Source organism: Anguilla anguilla, chromosome 1, assembly GCF_013347855.1.
Source record: "Anguilla anguilla isolate fAngAng1 chromosome 1, fAngAng1.pri, whole genome shotgun sequence".
Classification (NCBI taxonomy): Eukaryota; Metazoa; Chordata; class Actinopteri; order Anguilliformes; family Anguillidae; genus Anguilla; species Anguilla anguilla.
Genome location: NC_049201.1, coordinates 39,162,779 through 39,182,952, shown reverse-complemented (window position 1 = coordinate 39,182,952; position 20,174 = coordinate 39,162,779). Strand labels below are relative to the sequence as shown.

Below are 20,174 nucleotides of genomic sequence, written 5' to 3'. Positions count from 1 at the left end.
TGAAGACCTCAGCAAGGATGTCATTTAGAAGAACAATTACCCAAACAGAAATGGCCCCATATTTTACTGGTGATTTTATTTGATTATATTCTGGTTTTCTGATGTCTGTTTCATCAGGAAACAAAAAAAAAACCTCAAAGAAAATAAAGCCTTAGTTGTGCCGAAAAAGCTTCACTGTTATTAAAAACATATGCAATGCATATTTCATGAACATTAATACTATTTGATGCTTTTGCCAAGTGTCATTACTCTATTGTCCGAAATGATGTGGCATTTTTTCACAAACATAAGCTTTGCTCAACCTGCCACTATCCCTGTACTCTGAGTTCTATCCATTGTCCCCTACTGGCTAAGGACCAGGTTTGAGGTCTGGACAATGCGAATGTTGAGGTCAGGTGAAAGTTAACGCGTCCCTTACCTTAAGCCACCCCTGTCTTTGGAGACGTCCCTATGGTAAGTCTCAAGAACTTCCAGTGGGAACGTGGGTTCCTGCGGAAAAGGGTTTGTCAGTGGTCCCTCTAATTGCCCTTTTCGTTGGGGATTTGGGGGAGGTGGTGTGACGGCCAAAATCAAGCAGGAGAATGTGGTCTGCATCCTGTACTTGAGGCCTCGCTGATCCCCTGCTCAACCTTCTGGAAGCACTGTTTTTTCAAACATATTTGAAGTTTTGTAAGTGAGGGCAAGTGCACTTGTGGGCCGAGTCACGTTTAAAAAGCCTGCTTCTTGATTTGAAGTTTACAGCCTGGTAAAACCATGTAGTACAGCAACGGTTCTAAAGCAGAGGTTGAAAAGAGTTCTAATCACCCAATATGAGAGGTCTTACCTCTGAAAAGTTCATTTCTGTGCAGAAAAAATAATCAATACTATGGCCTGTCCTATGTGAATAGTGATGTGTGTGGCCTTCATTTAGAAGGTGTGATACAGGATTGTGTTGATGGTAGGTGGCCAATAGAGTGTGGTTTGGTGTGTTTCAGGCTGATCTGGAGCAGTATAAGAAAGCTCTTTTGGATGCTGGGTGTGACCTCTCACCCTTGAACTACATTAAACAGTGGAAGTAAGTAGCATCAGTGTACAGTACAGTCTTTTGAATCATGTGATGTCACCAACTGCTTCTTTTCACACTGCAGCCCACAAACCAAGCCCAGACATGAGTCTGAGGAAGACATTTCATATGTAACTTTAGCCAGCAGACCCCAGGTGCCTGATTGACCAACAGGGCTTGCTAAAAAGTGATGTGTTTCCTGGCCAAATTAATCCTTTCTAACCCTGGGCAACACTACCAAAAGTTGTGTCGCCCCACGAGGACATGGTTGGAATTCGATCTCGGGCTGTGAGGCCCACCTGTGTACTATAACAGTACCTTCATAGGATGAGCCACCCAGCAGCCCAAGGATTTTTCTTTTCATTTTTTGTCACTTTTGCTGGCACTTATTTTCAAGGTTCTGAAAAGCAAAAAGGAAAAGTAAAAGTTGACAGAGAACACGTAATTTATGGTAGTTATTAGTTACCCGTCCCAGGTGGCACATCCAACTAAAGCACATGCAGGGATTAAAACATTAGTCCAACCAATAAAGCACACTTTTGGTGACCAAAGGATACCTCCAGTGACTAAAGTACACGTCTGGTGACGAAAGCACACCTCCAGTGACTAAGGCATGCTTCTGGTGACTAAAGCACACTTCTGATGACTAAGGCACACCTCCAGTGCCTAAAGCACACTTCTGATGACTAAGGCACACTTCCAGTGACTAAGGCACGCTTCTGGTGACGAAAGCACACCTCCAGTGACTAAGGCACACATGTGGTGACTAAAGCACACCTTCAGTGACTAAAGCACACTTCTGATGACTGAAGCACACTTCTGGTGACTAAGGCGCACATCCAGTGACTAAAGCACACATCTCGTGACTAAGGCACACTTCTGATGACTGCATCACACCTCCAGTGACTAAAGCACACTTCTGATGACTACAGCACACCTCCAGTGACTAAAGCACACTTCTGGTGACTAAGGCGCACATCCAGTGACTAAAGCACACATCTCGTGACTAAAGCACACTTCTGATGACTAAGGCACACCTCCAGTGACTAAAGCACACATCTCGTGACTAAAGCACACTTCTGATGACTAAAGTACACCTCTAGTGACTAAGGCACACATCCAGTGACTAAGTCACACATCCAGTGACTAAAGCACACTTCTGGTGATGAAAGCACACCTCCAGTGCTAAAGCACACTTCTGGTGACTAAGGCGCACATCCAGTGACTAAAGCACACATCTCGTGACTAAAGTACACTTCTGATGACTAAGTCACACATCCAGTGACTAAAACACACTTCTGGTCACGAAAGCACACCTCCAGTGACTAAGGCACACATCTGGTGACTAAAGCACACTTCCAGTGACTAAGACACTGGGTATCCCCAGCACATCAGGGATTTATTGACAGCTCAGATTGGGCTTCTGCTCTCTGCCTGGACCAGTTGCACAGGAAGTGCAATCCTGGTGAAATGACTACACAGCTTAGCTGGAGGACTGCAGCATGTGAAGAAGCACTGGCTTAAATTTGTGTGGGTCAGAGGAGGCTCATGCTAGTCTAGTTTCTCCCAGACTAACAGAGGACGTTGTTGTGATGAGACTGGCTTACAGTGGAGAACAGGAATTCAAACATTTGGAGAAAAATTTAAAAATCAATGATTCATCATAGTAAATATCACAATGATGTGCTGACACTACAAAAGAACACATTTTCACCCATCACACTTGTGTTCACACTGTTGAACTATACTAAACATAGCTGGCTCTGATTCTGTTTCTGATTAGATATATTAGATATATAATATATATATAAATATTAATCTTCTTATTAGTCATGAATGAAGATGCCTGAATTTAAATAAAGAAATAAAAAATGAAGATTCAAAGAGGATTTGTGTGTGTGCTGTTCTTTTACACCCCCTCCCTTAGGGCTTTCACCAAGATGGCAGCAACTCCAGCTAACTACGGCAACAGTGGGGTCAAACCGATGGGGTAAGAATCCTCACGCATTCTGATGTTTAGTCATTCTGCAGTACCAGTATGTAATAAAGAATATGTGTAGTAGACGGTCTCTCCTGGTGTACGACACATCCCCTCCCCCCCCCACAGCCTCTTCTCCAGAGTGATGAACACCGGCTCCCAGTTTGTGATGGAAGGGGTGAAGAACCTGGTGATCAAGCAGCATGTGAGTACTTTACACATTCATTTACAATCAAGTCACTTAGTAATGTTAGAATTTCAGTAGAACATGGCTAACATTTGCAAACTAGCTAGATGCTAACATTAGCAAATAAGCTTGATAGCCAACGTTTATAACTGTAGTTTTTATTCTGAAACTCTGCCTTTGCGCTTTACAGAATCTGCCTGTGACTCGCATCCTGGATAACCTCATGGAAATGAAATCCAATCCGGTGAGTGCTTATTTTCAAGGCGATGAGCCTCAGATCTGCACTGTGTTACTTGATGTCTTTTTTTGGTTCTTTCAGCCTCTTTGGCTTCACTGAGTGGCCATCTCTATGCTGCGGGTCTACTTCCTGTCTACTGCTGCTTTTCTACAGTTTGCTGTAGCAGAGCTGCTTTAAAGATCCAAAGTGGCCAAAGGGGGGAGGATTCATGCAGAAAACCATATATCCATTCCTAAATTTGTTCATTTAAAGGATAGCACATAGAGAGTATTATTTTTAACCCCCCCCCCCTTTTTTCACAAGTGCCCGGCTGTGTTTCTCATCAGTGATCAGTGTTGATTGCTGCAGCCTGTATTTTGGAGTCAGGAGAGCGCAGACAGGCACGCTCACTCTGCTGAAGCACTTTGTCAGCTGCCTCTTCTTAGCACGCTGCAGTTCGCACATTGGGTTTGCGCAGGCATGAGTCAGAGGAAGGCACTTCCCCTGCAGCAGGCGAACTTGCAAGCCCCCGACTGACCAGTGGGGGTACCTGTGCAATGGGACACGGTCATCCTAGTTGCCTGGTTGACGCTCGTACCAATTCTGCGTTGGCATGTGGGGCAGCCAGCACTGGCACAGTCCACATTCAGAACCAGCCTGTGGTGCCCATACAATTATCATTATCAGGATGAGCCATTATCAGGAGATGGGCAGGGTGTCTGCTGTCCAGACCGCAGCGGGAAGCTCTCTCCTCCACCAGGGGGCCAGAACAGACAGGATGTGACCAGGAAGCGCAGGCACCCTGGGCTGTGTGTTTGGTCTGATTAAATAACAGCCCTCCAACCCCCCAAGTTTAGCCTTCTGTTTGCACTGTAAGTTGCTCTGCATTAGACTGTCTGCTAAATGCCCGTAAAGGAAATATTAAGCCAGGCATGTGAGGCTACACTTTGTAAAGCCTTAAAACTCAGCAGCAATATTTCCAAGTCTTTTCCCAGAAGGGACTGATAGCTGTAGTAATAATGGCAGGATTGTGCTATGTGTCATAATGGTTGTTTTAGTCTAGAACCGGCTGCTGGCAGGACAAACATAACCATGTATGTTGTGAAAATGCACATGAATGTGATGGATCCTGTCAATGTCCTTAAACGACTCAACAGAGCTGGTTCTGAATTGATGTGAAAAGCATGACACACCCCTATGACGTGCAGGGACCGTTCAACCACAGCAGTATCTGAATAGTGTTGAAATGTATACAAAACAGACAACTAGGAGCACATAAAAATCAGGGATAAATTCCCCAACACTTAACTGATTTGCTGAGCTTGGGGTAAGCATTGAGTACCGGACCTCCGTAGTTCTGCCTGGATTAGGCTGCGACATGGAGAAGGGAGCCAGGCAGGTGCAAGGAATGTGGCAGCAGTTTTCCGGAGAGCATCTGCAGTGAGAGCAGCGGCTCGGCAGCTGGCTCCCCGAAGAAAGCTTGATGCCGATGATGCCCCATTCTGTTTGTGACCTAAGGGGTAGGCTTAGAGGACAATGAGCAGGCCCAGAGATCCAGTTACTGGATAAAAATGCACTCGCCAAACAAAAAATGTTGACTTGGACATAACTGATGTTATCGCTTTCTCAGCTTCTGGAATTACTGCCTGTTGCACAATGCAGTGTTTGTTCTGCAGGCTGTGGGGAGGCGGTGGCTGAACCGAGCCCCCCCAGTGCAGGGCCCTCACCTCCGTGGGTAGCACAGAGAGTACCTGGCGTAACAGGTCATGCCCGGGGTCCGTATCAGAGCCTTTGCGCTTTGTGCTGTGTGGAGAGAAAGCGATAACACAAAAATTTGGAACATCCAACGGTCAGGAGAGCGGCAGAGCTCGTCTTTCACCGATCCCTCTCTAAAATCTTGTTATGTATAGGTATGTGAGCTGAATACTCTGTTGCCAGGACACCCAGCTACTCTGGGCTGTGTCTGTGCGTGGGGTACTGCATGGGGGGTGGGTGGAAAGCCAGTGACCCCACATACTGTGCAAGGAAAGGGGATTTACCTTTTTTTGAAAAATGAGAATTCACCAATAAAATGAGGGGATTGTGTCCTACAGGAAGAAATTGAGGTTTTCACTGTGTGAATGGAAATGTGGTTTCTGTTGACTTACTGGGGGTTCCCCTTGTCCACTTGTCCTTTGGTAAAGGTCATACTGTTCAGCCATAATGAAAAGCCACTCCGCTTCAGTCCAGCAGGTTCCCTATCTCACTTTTCTTTTCACTCACAACTGAGAGAGGGCTCTAGACTACATTTGGTGAATTTGGAGTGCCAGCCTGGATTGAATGCCTGTACACCGCGATGCTGGGATGAGGTGCCCTGATCCTCCCTAGCTGCTTAATATGTGGCAATTATGATAGAATGCCACATACAACACACATGGAGCAGGTGTGGCCAGCCTTGGTCCTGGAGAGCTATAGTGTGCTGATATTCATTACTCAGCTCTTAATCAGTTAAGGAACCTTGCATTTGCATTTAATCATGTGGTAGACACTCCTACGCATTGTTTATCTGGATACAAAAAGGTTAGGCAAAGAGCAGTAGAATTACCAAGTGTTTCACATCATAACCGACGGTATCATTCAGCAAATTTGCAATGTACCATTATTTTTATTTTTACCTTTATTGCAATAGTAGGTGCAAAAGGAAATTTAACAATATATTACTATAAGTTACATGATGGATTGAAGGGTATATTGCTAAATGTAGCACAAGTTTCTGGAGGAGGGGTAGTCAACACCCAGTCTCCTATACATTGGCTGTTGTGTGTAGTTGTGTGTTTCTAACCATTTAATTGCATTGCTCGAGTCATGGTTAGCCTGGTGAATTGCTGTGAAACTTACTGTGTTTACATACTATGAAACTGTTGTGTCCTGCAGGAGACTGATGACTACAGGTATTTTGATCCAAAGATGCTGCGTGGCAGTGAGAGGTACGGTCAAGGGTCTCGGGCATCACCGCTTTGTGTTCTTTGTTTCCTATTGAGCTGCTTGTGTTTGTTCCTTCCTGTGTCCTAACAAAGGACATTTTATCAGGCCTTCTAATTTTTAATGGACCACTCCCACACTGATGATCTCAACAGTATTCAGTCTATGGTCATCTGTCTTCTGTTTTCAAGCATTCTGTTGCCTGTGCTCCAATGTTCTGCATGAGCAGCTGCATTCATTTACGAACAGGATAGAATTTATATTTAATAACAGCATATAAACATAAATGGATCTGCTTTCTGTCAGAAATCCATCTTTTAATGTTACCAGTCTGTTCATTGCAGACTAGCTAATAGACAGATTTTTGGGAAAGTACTCTTGACTTGAAATATAATTGATAATATTAGTAGCCAATTCCTAGAGGTGAGTGTTGGGAGAAACATTAGAATATAAGAAACAGATGAGGAGCAGACACCATTCAGTCCATCTCAGCTCATTGTTAGCATTACATTTAATCAACATACAGTGTTTTTCATCTCTGAAAATCTTCCTGTGTCCCTCAATCGATTTCAGTTTATCCTACCCATGTGACAGGAAATGGAGTAAAATACAGAATGATCCCTTTTAGCTTTACCAGCGCTTACATAGCATGCAGCCAGTAAAGCTGGCAGTATACTCAGTAAGAAGGAACTTCAGGATTGAGAACCACCGGCGAACATGTCCACGAACACTGTTGTCGGTATACTCAGTGAGAACACCGCACCGTTTGAAGTCACTCCACGCCGCTGGGGCGTGAATAATTACGAGGCAGCTATTAACCGGGGCCGGAATCTCACCCAGACCTCCGTCTCGCAGCTACGCCATGGATGTATAAAGAGAAGGGCTACGCGAGATCACAACACAAAACAAAAAGTTTAAAGTGTTTAAAGTGGCTTTAGTTATCTAGCTATGCAAAAGAAGAAAAAAGGCGAAGAAGATAGTACGTTCATCCTCTAAATCAGAGTAGGACGGAGAATTGAGAGTTTTGTCTGTACATTCGGCAAATGCGAGTTTAGATGAGGGGGTCCACTTTCTCTTATTTCCGAATGTGTGCTAGGCGTTTTGATGACTTGCTGAAACGAGTAGCACCATTCATCAAACATGCGGGAACTCACAGAATTCCCATCTCTACAGAAGAGAGACTAGCGTTGACACTCCGTACATTAGCATGTGAATTCAGCCCTCTGAACTCTCCACCGTGACGTAACCAACTATGTGATATTTGGACCAATAGGTGAGAGGGGCAGGTCGGAGAACAAGAAATAACTTTTCAAAAACTTCTCCCTGGAGGCTGTCGCACACTGCACCGTACGAACACACAACACCGCGTCTTTTTGTTCGTCAGTTGTTCTGATTGCTTCGTTTTCCTCAAAAAGTTCTACTTCGTACAAAGTATACTGCCTATTTAAGGGTGCTTTTGAACTTCCTTCCAGAACCCAGTGTGTCTGGGTGGTTGTCAATCATGTGCCGATTTGATAGGCATATGTGGGCTGTTGTTTCTGATCTACGTAAGAAAATGTGCTCAAAATGGAAGCAATGAGGAAAGTTGAATTCCTGCTTACTGAAGTGGTCAGCAGCCATGGAAAAGGCTCATCTTACATCCAGCGCTGCCCTGTAGGCTATTAGCAAGGTTTTGGCAAGGCGACTCATTCACCCATTAGAAAGCCCCTGTGCTAATCCCTAGAGGAGAGCTGTTTTGCAGTAGTGTGCAGGAGGAATAGAGAGCACTGTGCTAATGCTGTCCCTCTCTCCCTACAGCTCCATCCCCAGGAACAAGAACCCCTTTCAGGAGGTGAGCACTGCATAGATCCACAACCGAGAGAGTTGTGACTATGTGTGTCTCTGCACTGTGACTGTGTGTCTCTGCATTGTGACTGTGCCTGCACTGACTGTGTGTCTCTGCACTGTCACTGTGTGACTCTGCACTGTGACTGTGTGTCTCTGTACTGTCACTGTGTGTCTCTGCATTGTGACTGTGCCTGCACTGTGTGTCTCTGCACTGTCACTGTGTGACTCTGCACTGACTGTGTGTCTCTGCACTGTCACTGTGTGACTGCACTGTGACTGTGTGTCTCTGTACTGTCACTGTGTTTTCCTCTAGTGCTAGTGTGGGTGCATTCTTGATGGAACTACCGTTGTTATTGTTATTATCGCCATCATCGTCATTATATGAGTCATACGGTGAAGTAATCTCTCATCCCTTTTTACAAAGGTTTCCGTTCCCTTTCTCAGATTTTGTTGGTTTAATAGTGTGTTGTAGAGTGTAGGGCTCTAATTGAGTTGTATTGAGTGCATGATTAAATGTATAAATGCTTGTCTTGCTCTTTTCAGGCCATTGTGTTTGTGGTTGGAGGAGGAAATTACATTGAGTATCAGAACCTTGTTGATTACACAAAGGCAAGTTTTTACACTTCATGGATTGATGTTCTTATATTATTGCTTGATCATATGATGTGGGACTAATTTGAAGATGGCCACCATGAAAGTTTACTGCAGGAGAAAATGCACACAGCAGGTTAATTAAATTCACAGATTACTTGCAAAAAGTTGTAGACTTGGTGGGGTTTGGGGGTGGGACAGCAAAGGTGTATGCCTTAAACTGAGCGCCTGTAATGCCTCACCCTTACATTCCCTGTCCAGTAGAGCATTACTGTGGTACCCCCTACAAGAGCAGGATGGGGGTTTTAAGCAGTGTGTTGACTGCGTCCTGTTCTATGCTCCACAGGCCAAGCAGGGAAAACGAGTCCTGTATGGCTGCAGTGAGCTCTTCAATGCTTCCCAGTTCACCAAACAGGTAATGGCACTGCACACCTGTCACTCTGCCTGACTGCTGACCTGGTACCGCGTGATCGGAAATCCATAAGCAGCACCTGGATGGGCCCTGTCGCAGGGAGTGTTTCTTTAATGGTTAAATGCAAGGCCCTGAATATCTGAGGATGAAAGATGGTTGACTGTCCCACATAACAGAATGTTCCTGTCGGTAACCGAGATATCCAGCATTCTATTAGAGAACATAATTTTTTCTTTCTTGAATTTAAGGTTTTAAACTTTCACAAACATTTTGTTTTCAAAATTCAATTCTACATATGGAAAAGATTTACATTTTTAACCTTGGAAAGATGATGAAGTTGTGACATACACATTCATTACATTACATTCAAACAGTAAAATGCTAATTCAAATATTCATTCAAGAATACTCAAGTTGGGGTATAGAAAATGAAAACATCGAAGTCATTCGTCTACTTGTGACACTCATTTTACTCCATGTTTTTATTTCTGTATTTTGCTTATGTGTATTGATATGGTATTATTGTGTAGTACAATCTGATTATTGGTGCTTCTGTTTTTGTTTTGACAGCTTTCCCAGCTTGGCCAAAAGTAAATTCAAGAACATCTTTTTTGTTTTCTTTTTGAATACTGAACTACAATCAAGACCATAGCTAACAAAGTGTCCCATGCTATCTTTCCAGCTCCTACGTTCCTAATGTCCCATATATTTGATAGTGTTTACTAATCTAGTAAGCAGGTTTATTTCCATCACTGTACGCAAGTCATAAATAAAGTTTAACAGTCTTACATAAAATTGTGTTGTCTTTTGGCAATATCTTTAATTAACCAAAATTTTCCTAGACTGTGTTTCTTTTCAGTTCATGTTTATTATTTGTGTACTTTTTCCCATTTTACTGTATTAATCTCTGAGCAGACAATGACCAAACAATCAAGGGCTGTAAGCCCAGAGTGCAAGTAGCTATAGGTCTGCCCACTGCCTGTCTATTTGGAGCACATTGTGTGTACTCTGTTATGCTTAGTACTGTATTGCAATAAACAAAGATTATTCTTTTTTAATGAAATACAGGTTTCTCACCAATATGCCTTCTGCCATTGTACCTATTGTTGTGCCCCGCTACTGTTCTAATTTTGTCCCAGGTGTTCTAGTCAAAGTTTACCATTTTTATTTACTATTTTTAATGTACTGCATTTTTATTTGCTGTAAATGACAAAACTTGTTTTCTAGATAACCTAGTTTAAAAAAAAAAAAAAAAAATTTTCAGGCCTCTTCATGTACATTGGGCGCTGACTGGTCTGTTCTCTCCATGTGGTTCAGTCATTCATTTATTTATTATTTATTCTATTGATATGATTCAACTCTTGCCTATTACATCAGAGAAAATAGGAGGCTCCAAGAGTGGCAGCTGATCTGCAGACCTACAGTATTATGCAGGAAGTAGTATTCTGGTATTTGGGAGTAATGGGAGTCAGTGGGTTTCTTTTCAATGTTGTCACAGGGGAGCTACTTTGCAGACTAAGGTAGTCATTTTTTTAATAACTAAGTATAAATATTCAGATGGAAATGCATTTTATTATTTTTATAACAGTAAAGGGGAATATTTAATGTTTTAGCAAGTCTGTTTTTTTTAATGGTGGCAGGTAATGTAAGATGCCGTAGATAGTCAAAAATACAAGAAAATTAGTTAGAGGTGGTTAGAAATGACCCAAAATGACCTGAAAGGGAACAGCTCTGCTGTTGATGTCAGAAGAATGGTTCCCCTGAAGCTCACATCTTGTTTATATGGTATGAGACAGGCTATGGCATCGAAAGAGCCTGCAGATAAACAAAAACAAGGAGGGTGTCAATGTGTTTCCCCTGGGTGTCGCAACAGCATTAACAGCTGGCGTACGTGACCTCTCTTTCTTTGCTGTTGCACTTTCAGGTAGATAACCAGGTAGATAAGAGATGAAATCATTAAGAAACTGCGATGCGAAATCACTTGGCTTTAGTCATTTACTATCTTGTCAATGTTTAATTTTGATATTTGTAATGTTCAGATAAAATGATACCTGTGTGTGTGCTTCAGTGCTTTGGTTTAATGGATGATGACGAGTAGGGTAACCTTTTTTTCTTTACTTTTTAAAACAGTCCTAATGTTGAAACATTTCTACTGATGATATCCTTTAGTTTTTTTTTCTGTTTATTAATACACTTAGTGGACACTTTCAGGTTCACCTGCTTGTTTTCGTAAATACCCTGCTCCTTGAAGAGGACCTAAGCTACTTTGACTGTGATAAGACTTGGTGCCAGACATGGTGGTTCCAGCATCTCAGAAGTGGCTGCCCACCTGGGATTTTTGCGTGCTACAGTCTCTAGAGCAGTGGTAACCAACCCTGTTCCTGGAGATCTACAGCCCTGTGGGTTTTCACTCCAACCCTAACAAAGCACACATCATTCAACAACTAGAGATGTCATTGAGCTGCTAATTAATAGAATCAGGTGTGCCAAAATTAGGGTTGAAATGAAAACCTGTAGGATGGTAGATCTCCAGGAGCAGGGTTGGTTACCACTGCTCTAGAGTTTACAGAGTTTGGTGCATAAACAATAAGATCCAGTAAGCGGCGGTTCTGTGGGCGAAACCACCTTGTCAGTGAGAGGTCAGAGGAGAATGGGCTGACTGAAATAACAGCTGTGTATAACAGTGGTGTGCTGAAGGGCATCTCTACACACAGCGTGTGTCGAACTTTGAAGTGGGTGGGCTAGGGCAGCAGAAGACGACGCCGGGCTCCACTCCTGAGAGTTAAGAACAGGAAGATGTGGCAACAGTGGGCACATGAACGCCGAACTGGATGACTGACGTTTGGGAAAACAGCCCCGTTCTGATGAATCTCGATTTCTGACGTGACGTGCAGATGGTACAGGTCAGAATTTCGCATAAACAGCATAAATCCTTTGGATCCATCCTGCCCTGTGTCAATAGTACATGCTGATGGTGGTGTAATGGAATTGGGAATGTGTTTCTGGTACACATTTGGCCCCTTAATTGCATGAAAAAGTATTGCCACCTGATTCCCTCTATTATTACATATTTGTTGCACTGAATGGTTTCAGATCTCTGTAATGTAATATTAGACCAAGGGAAACTGAGTAAACACAAAATGCATTAAAATTATTTATTTTATTTAATGAAAAAAGTTATCAAGCACCAGTATGACCCATTTGAAAAAATAATTGCCTTCTTACTTACTTTATCAACCAATTAACCAACATTGATTGATAATTAGATTCAGCTGATTGAACATAGCCAGACTTGATTGCAGCCAGTCCTGTTGAATGTAAACCTCACTCATATTGAGCCTTACCATCAGAGTGAAGTAGTCACCACAAAGTTTCTACAAGCACACTATGCCACGATCAAAGAAAATTACAGAAGAGATGAGAAAAAGTAGTTGAAATACATCAGTCTGGGAAGGGTTACAAAACCATTTATAAGGCTTTGAGACTCCAACGAACCACAGTAAAAGCCATTGTCTTCAGATGAAGAACTCTTGTAACAGTGGTGAATATTCCCAGGAGTGGCTGGCCTGCCAAAATGTCTCCAAGAACGAAGCGACAACTCATCCAGAAATCACAAAAGATCCCAGAAGAACTTCCAAAAAACTGCAGACCTCAGCTAAGGTCAGTGCTCATGACTCCATAATAAGAAAGAGACAGAAGAAAGAAGGAAAGAAAGAAAGAGGTAAAAATGGGATTCATGTGAGATTAGCCAGGTGGAAATGACTGCTAACCAAGAGAAACAACAGTGCTTGTCTCACATTTGCAAAAAATCTCCTTGGTCCCCAAGCCTTTTTAGATAATGTTCTGTGGACAGATGAGCTGCAAGTGTAACTTTTTGGACAACATGGATCAGATGATTACGGAACACAGAACCTATTATGTCTGGTGTAAAGCAAATACAGCATTTCACAGTAAGAACATCATACAAACAGTCAAATGTGGTGGTAGTGTGATGGTGTGGGGATGTTTTGCTGTCTTGGGACCTGGACGACTTGCTATTATTCATTGAACCATGAATTCTGCTCAGCAGCAGAACATTTTTAAGGAGAATGTTCGGTCATCTGTCCATGAGTTGAAGCTGAAGTGCAGCAAGACAATGATCCAAAACACAAAAACAAGTCCACATCTGAATTTATGTTATTGAGTGACCTTGTCAAAGTCCTGACTTGAACCCAGTAGAGATGCTGTGGCAGGAGCTGAAACAAGCAGTTCATGCAAAACAAAACATACCAATTTTCTGACTTAAAGCAGTTTTGCAACAATGAATGGGCTAAAAACCTTCCACAGCGATGTAAAAGACTGATATCAGATTATAGGAAGCTTTTGGTTGCAGTTATTTCTGCCAAAGGTAGTGCAATCAGTCATGTTTAAGGTGGTAATTCATTTTCGCAAGGCTGATATGGGTTTGATAACTCTTTTCATAGAATAAATGAAATGTTTTTTGTGTTTACTCAGGTTCCCTTTGTCTAATATTACATTTAGTCTGAAGTTCTGAAATCATTCAGTGTGACAATAAATAATAGAGGAAATCAGAAAGGGTGCAAATATTTTTTTCACAGTAACTGCAGAACTGATGCTATGAAGTCATCCTGGACCAAAATCCTGAAATGTTTCTAGCACCAAATTCAGGCTTTTTTGGAGGCTAAAGGGGGATATACCTGATATGTATACCTGAGTGTCGGAGTGGTACTGAAGTTTTCTATGACAAGCAAAATCATCCTTGTGTTCTCATGTCACTGAACTTGATATAGCTAGTACTTATCTTATGTGTGGGGTGGCATTAAACGGAATGGCAACTGAGAAATCGATTGTGAATTTAGTTTAAAAGCCAAAGAAAGGAGCTTCAACAAATGCTAACTTGTCACAAGAGCAGGACAAGTGACAGAAGTGCCTGCTTCAGGGGCCTCATTTATAAAAATGTTCTTTGATTTATACTTGAACTTAGTCTGAGGATAATTTCCGCCAGTGTGCTTATGTTCCATTCATAAAAGATACTGAGCATAAAATACATTGCTTACACAGGTTCTAAGAAGCCCATTTGTAGCTTACGCACCTGTGATCTATAAATCTCAAATTAACTTAAAATTGACGGCACCTGAACGTGCCTTACAATCAGCGATTTCCCCTTATATTATTGTGAAACACCAGACCCAAGCGAAGCGAACCGCAATGTACAAACAATCAATAAATACATTTGTTAAAATACCACGTGTGTGTTTATTTAACCTGTGTACTAATATATGCAAATCTGTGCATCAATTAACCATTTTCGTCTGGTAATAATATTTACTATTAACGGCGACGCTTCATTAATGCTAGCACAAATGAGGGTTTAGTCAGGAATAACCATGGACCAAAAGAGAAAAGCAAACTTTTTTAAAGACGAGATCACGGCGATGGTAGAGGAGATTGAAGACAGGCAACACGTATTATTGGGTGGACTAAATAGTGGGTTGACAAACAATTAATTCCTCACACTTTTAATTGATAATTCCTATTACATTGTTCAGAAAGCTAATGCAAAGTTCACCAAAGGCTTGGACGCATATGCGTCCCAAACTGCAATACCCCTACATAACCAGCAGGAAAATCACTTACGTCAAGTCCAGGCTTTGCGTAGAGATAAGATCATTTCCACGTCAAAGTAAGGTTTTATAAATAACTCCTTACACGTGGTTTTCTGCGTAAGTCATACTTAAGATCAAAATTGATCGTAAGTCTGTTTTATAAATGAGGCCCCAGGTGAGTAGTTCCAGAAAGACATGGCTTTTATATGATTCTTTGGATCCTTACGTAGTTCCATTCTTTCTCCACAATTTTCTCTTTCTGTCATTTTGGTACAGGTTAATACCTGCAATACCTCCTCGCATCTGTCCATAAGATTTTGTTCCAGAACTCAAGCTGCACCCTGGCCATTCAGTTCTTGAGGATTACCAGTGTTTTGCATCTTGCAGTGAACGCTCTGAGTTTATGCTGGTGCAGTCTTCTCTTTCTCTCTACATCACAGAGAATGTTCTTGATTTGATAAACAATTGAAAAGGGGTTTTCCTTCACAAATTGAAGTATTGGTTATTCACTGCAGTGGTCTTCTGTGGTCCACCCGGTTGTCTGCAGTTGCTTTTTAACAATGCATCAACGGTTGATTTTGACACTAATGATGGCTTGCTTTTCTGGCATTGACACTTATTTGGTCCTCATCTTGTGACACTGCAGTAACAGACTCCAAATGCAAATTCCACACTTAGAATCAACTCTGGACCCTTTGTTAGCTTTCTTGTACATGAACTCATGATGCAACAACACACAGCTGGCCAAGAAATAGCCTTTGCAGCCACATGATCAATAACATTTGTAATGGGGGACTATGTATTAAACAGACTAAAATTCCTACATGTTATATCAAGTAATATGGATGTCTGCACTTTAACTTCATATTCATTGTTTCATTTCAAATCCAATGTCCCTGGAGTACAGAACCAGAACAAAAATGATTTAACATGGTCCAAATACTTACAGACTGCATTGTATGTGCATTTAGGGAACGGTGATATTAGGGAACAGTGAGTGCTGTATGGACGCATCATGAAGAAGTGTTGTATCTTCTATATATCATTGCAAAGCAGAAAAATCTGTTGATGATAATCATGGTGACAGCAAAGGAGTAAACAGATTTGGTTTTGGATGGGGTTTTAGTGTGAGTATCAGGGCCACCCATAGCCCTTGACCCTATAAATGTCTGGACAGGAAAATGCTTTTTTTCCCCACATTAGCATAATATCTCACACATTAAGCTAATATACTGGGCGACACGGTGGAGCAGTTTTGCCTCACAGCAAGAAGGTCCTGGGTTAATTGGAGACTCTAAATTGCCCATAGGTATGAGTAAGTGAGTGAATGGTGAGTGAATGGTGTGTGTGCCCTGCAATAGATTGGTGGCCTGTCCAGGGTGCCTCTCACCCAATGCACTCTGGGATAGGTTCCAGCACCCCCGCGACCCCGCCCAGGATAAGCGGGTGTAGATAATGGATGGATGGTTCATATACTTAGTTAAATGTTCACCCTAAATTCATACAATACATTTAGTTAAATTATTATACATTTAGCTAAATGTTAAACACCACAAAATAATAAAACGTTTAGCTCATTATCTCACATTTATCATTTTGGGGTAGCACATTTAATATATACTGTACACCTGTGATTTCAAAGATTATGAATATAGGAAAGCAGGACATTTTTTCTTAAGTGTGAGGAAAAAAAGAGATTTTGGTTAAATGTGGGAAAAATACAAGGTAAAATGTGTTTTATATCAGCATCCAATACTCAAGAGCTTTGCTGCTGCACACTCAGGAGCAGACTGGAATGCATGGACTTATCATCCAAATGTGACCTTGTACAGAGTCTCCAAAGGAGTGGAGATTGCTATCAGCATCTATTGGGTGATACATTGCCTGGCCAAAAAAAAAGTCGCACACTCTTATATTTTGTTGGACCACCTTTAGCTTTGATTACGGCATGCATTCGCCGTGGCATTGTTTCGACAATCTTATGCGACGTCACAACATTTATTTCCGTCCAGAATTGCATTATCTTGTATTGACGACGGGAGAGTCAAACCACTCCGTAAAGTCTTCTCCAGCACATCCAAAAGACTTTCAATGGGGTTAAGGTCAGGACTCTGTGGTGGCCAATTTATTTGTGAAAATGATTCCTCATGCTCCCAGAACCACTCTCACAATTTGAGTCCGATGAATCTTGGTATTGTCGTCCTGGAATATGCCCGTACCGTCAGGGAAGAAAAAATCCATTGATGGGATAACCTGGTCATTCAGTACATTCAGGAGCCTAGACCTGACCAATTGAAGCAACCCCAGATCACAACACTGCCCCTCAGAGGCCTGTACAGTGGGCACTGTCCAAACAAAATCCAAATGGCAACTTTTTTTTTTTGGCCAGGCACTGTATTAGGTGGACTAATTTGCATTGATGATCAATTTTAGGCATGAAGAGTGCAAGAAAGGTCGCAATGCAAGCTTGTTTAGAGGAATATTTCTGTTATTGGCCGCATTTATAAGATGGAGTCATTGTAAAGCACGTTCTTGTTTAAATTGAAGTTCATTTTAGATTTACATATCACAGGTGCGTAAGACACTGATACACCACTTTAAACAAATGAAAGAAACTTTTTTTGGTGTGTTATTTTTATAAATCTAGTATATGCAGAACTTGGGAAATTGTCTTCAAGTTTCAATCCATTTTTCTAAACTGAGGCCCCAGTTTTGCCAGAGACTGTGCTTCACCCAAGTCTGAACAAGGTTTGTGTCTTTGCCAGGTGGACAAATTCCTAATTCCGCTCTTTGGTCTGATCAGCATCAATATGCTGACAGCCATCAGTGTCATCCGCTACATCAAAGGATGCCAGCCTCATTATGGAATGCCCTGTCTTTGCCAAGCTGGCACTGGAACAGTCCATGTGGCAGTCAGCTCAATCCAGGTGCAGAGAGTAATCAAGGAGTCAGACAAGGGCAGTGATCCGGGCCCCACACCCCGCCCCAGGTCCAGGCTGTAGCCTGTACACAATCTGCAGTGACCAGGCACTCCAGCACACACCTCCATTTGCCATGCCCTGGCTCGCACCGGCAGAAAAAATCTCTGCGGCCCCTGGACAACACTGAGTATGGCAAATTTGTCTGTATAAGCAGATTTTTTGTTAAAATATCACAAGTCAGACACTGAGGTACAAAGAAGCAAAGCTGTAATGTTACATAAATATAAGAATGACACCGTAATAGACTGTCAGCATTTTTAAGAATCAAACCAAAATTGGTCCTGGAGAGCCAGGGGCAATGTTGGGTTTTGGTTTCACCTCAAAATCAACAATTATTTTAGAACCAAGAATCGAGGTAAGGTGAGTCAAGCAATCTGATTTAACAAATGATTTAAAAAAATGAAACAAAAACCAGCAGACCCTGCATCCCTCCACATGACATCATTTTAAAAAAATCTCAGCCTCCCCTTTCATTCTGGCATAATACACACACTGAAATCTCAGTCCACATGAGTGGAGAGCTATACGTTTCTCTAAGCTCATCTTTACAGTGCCCTAAAATAAATTTCTGATACACTTTGTTGAGATAATTGATGTAGCTGACAGAGTGAGAATGAATATGATGGCATACACATCAACTGCTAAACCACTTTGAAAAGGAACCATACAGCAGAGTGTGCAGGTAGCACATTGTGGCTTTCTAGAACAGACATTAGCCACAGTATAACCGCATTTTAAGTTACGTGTAGCAATAACATGGTCAAACCAAGTTCAGAATCAGAATCAGAATCGTATTTTATTGCCAAGTACATTTACACATACAAGGAATTTGCTTTGGTCAACACCCCGAGGCAGCCATCTGCGGCGCCAACTTATTAGATGAGAAATGAGAGAACAGGAGGAATGTCTCCAGTCACAACAAAGTAATGGTGACTGGAGACATTTGCAGATATGAATGTACTGTATGTTTCACAGAGGAAGACAGATGCAGCCACAGATTACATTAAGCAAGCTTACATTAATTGCTCTGTGCAGGTGCTGCCTGGGAGCCCTCTGTAACAGAAATAATAATAATAATAATAATGAGTGGTGGAAAGCACAGAGATGAAAGCCCCACTTTGACCCAGAGTTGCTAATCCGGGTGCGCCAAGCCCCCCTACCTTGGTGGTTCTGCCCTGGGAAAAGAGTGTTCAGAACACGTGAGCTCTCACAAGGTGACTGAAGCAGGACTAAATCATAAGAGCAGAGGCAACAACACAGTGATTACAGTGTTGGTTTGACTTCAATCAGACAGGGAGTTATTTTGCAACTGGTATGTGTGGTCTCAACAGTATCAAAGAAAGACTTTATAGTGTCAATAATAAGGAGAGTTTGGGTCTGCAGAGAACATTCCACCTACCTTATTTATCATTGTTTTGCCAAATCTTCTAGCTGCACTAAAATCCTGGAACTCAGTAGAAATATGGCTATATCAGGGGTAGGCAACTCTGCTTTAAACCAGAAGCATTCCAGGATCAGGGTTGCCTACTCCTGGGTGAGATGCTACGGTAGTGTGAAAGCAAACCAACTATAATGTAACTACTTTTGCTTAGGTTACTATGGCTTGTAAAATACTTTCAGGCAATACTCGTCCAAAATGATTTAACATGCCACATCACACTGTACATGCTTCTCAGAAAAATGTACAGAAAAAATCTGAAATAAAACTAAATCATGCGAAAGAGGAAATACATGTGCCCATAAGGAAACTTTAAAAAAAATCTGACCTCAGCACACCTCAGCACAATTGAAGAAGAAGCACTTTCCCATTATTAACAGACATACTAGACCATTTGGACCATTGTCGCATTTTTAGAAAAACTGAAAGTTTGAGAGCCTGCATGAAGCACATGCACAGCAGATGAAAGCTAAGAGTGTGTTATGACCCCCACAATGAGGCAAACAGAGTTCTGGGAATATGCCCCTTTGGTGGGATCTCATTTCGGTAAATGTGACTGAGCAGGAAGCAAAGAGTTCAAACGTTCCTTAAAGGGGAATTACACTTTATAACACTTCTGCTTCTCATGAGTGATACTGTCCTTCTACTGAATGTGTTGCCCTTCATTTTTTGATTAGTTATTTCATTTTAAATGTCTAATGTTAGAAACAAAGACCTATTTTTTTTAGCACAAGTCTACAATAGTAGTATGGTTTCTGGTTTTTTCTTCTTCGATTTCCTTTTGCGGCAAAATCGAGAAGAAGCGAAGCAAAACATTCTGTTAACTTAGCATTGAAATCGAACAAACTAATGTCTGCTAGCTTTTGTTTGATGCGATATCGGTGTAATAATGAGGTACACTGTACCCGGTTGTTATAATGCCCCCGTTAAACTTG

At 41.9% G+C, this 20,174-nt stretch overlaps 1 protein-coding gene across 1 annotated transcript in view; it reads left to right on the top strand.

The window, feature by feature from the left end:
• Positions 1 to 10,296, top strand: part of scfd1 (sec1 family domain containing 1) — a 43,739-nt gene extending 33,443 nt beyond the window's left edge. Inside the window, exons 17-25 of the mRNA XM_035382792.1 lie at positions 975 to 1,054; positions 2,970 to 3,032; positions 3,150 to 3,225; positions 3,398 to 3,451; positions 6,338 to 6,390; positions 8,183 to 8,216; positions 8,756 to 8,821; positions 9,150 to 9,218; positions 9,785 to 10,296. Coding sequence (XP_035238683.1) covers positions 975 to 1,054; positions 2,970 to 3,032; positions 3,150 to 3,225; positions 3,398 to 3,451; positions 6,338 to 6,390; positions 8,183 to 8,216; positions 8,756 to 8,821; positions 9,150 to 9,218; positions 9,785 to 9,808 — 519 coding nt within the window. The 3' untranslated portion in view covers positions 9,809 to 10,296. The remainder of the gene's footprint in view (positions 1 to 974; positions 1,055 to 2,969; positions 3,033 to 3,149; positions 3,226 to 3,397; positions 3,452 to 6,337; positions 6,391 to 8,182; positions 8,217 to 8,755; positions 8,822 to 9,149; positions 9,219 to 9,784) is intronic.
• Positions 10,297 to 20,174: the final 9,878 nt, after the last annotated feature.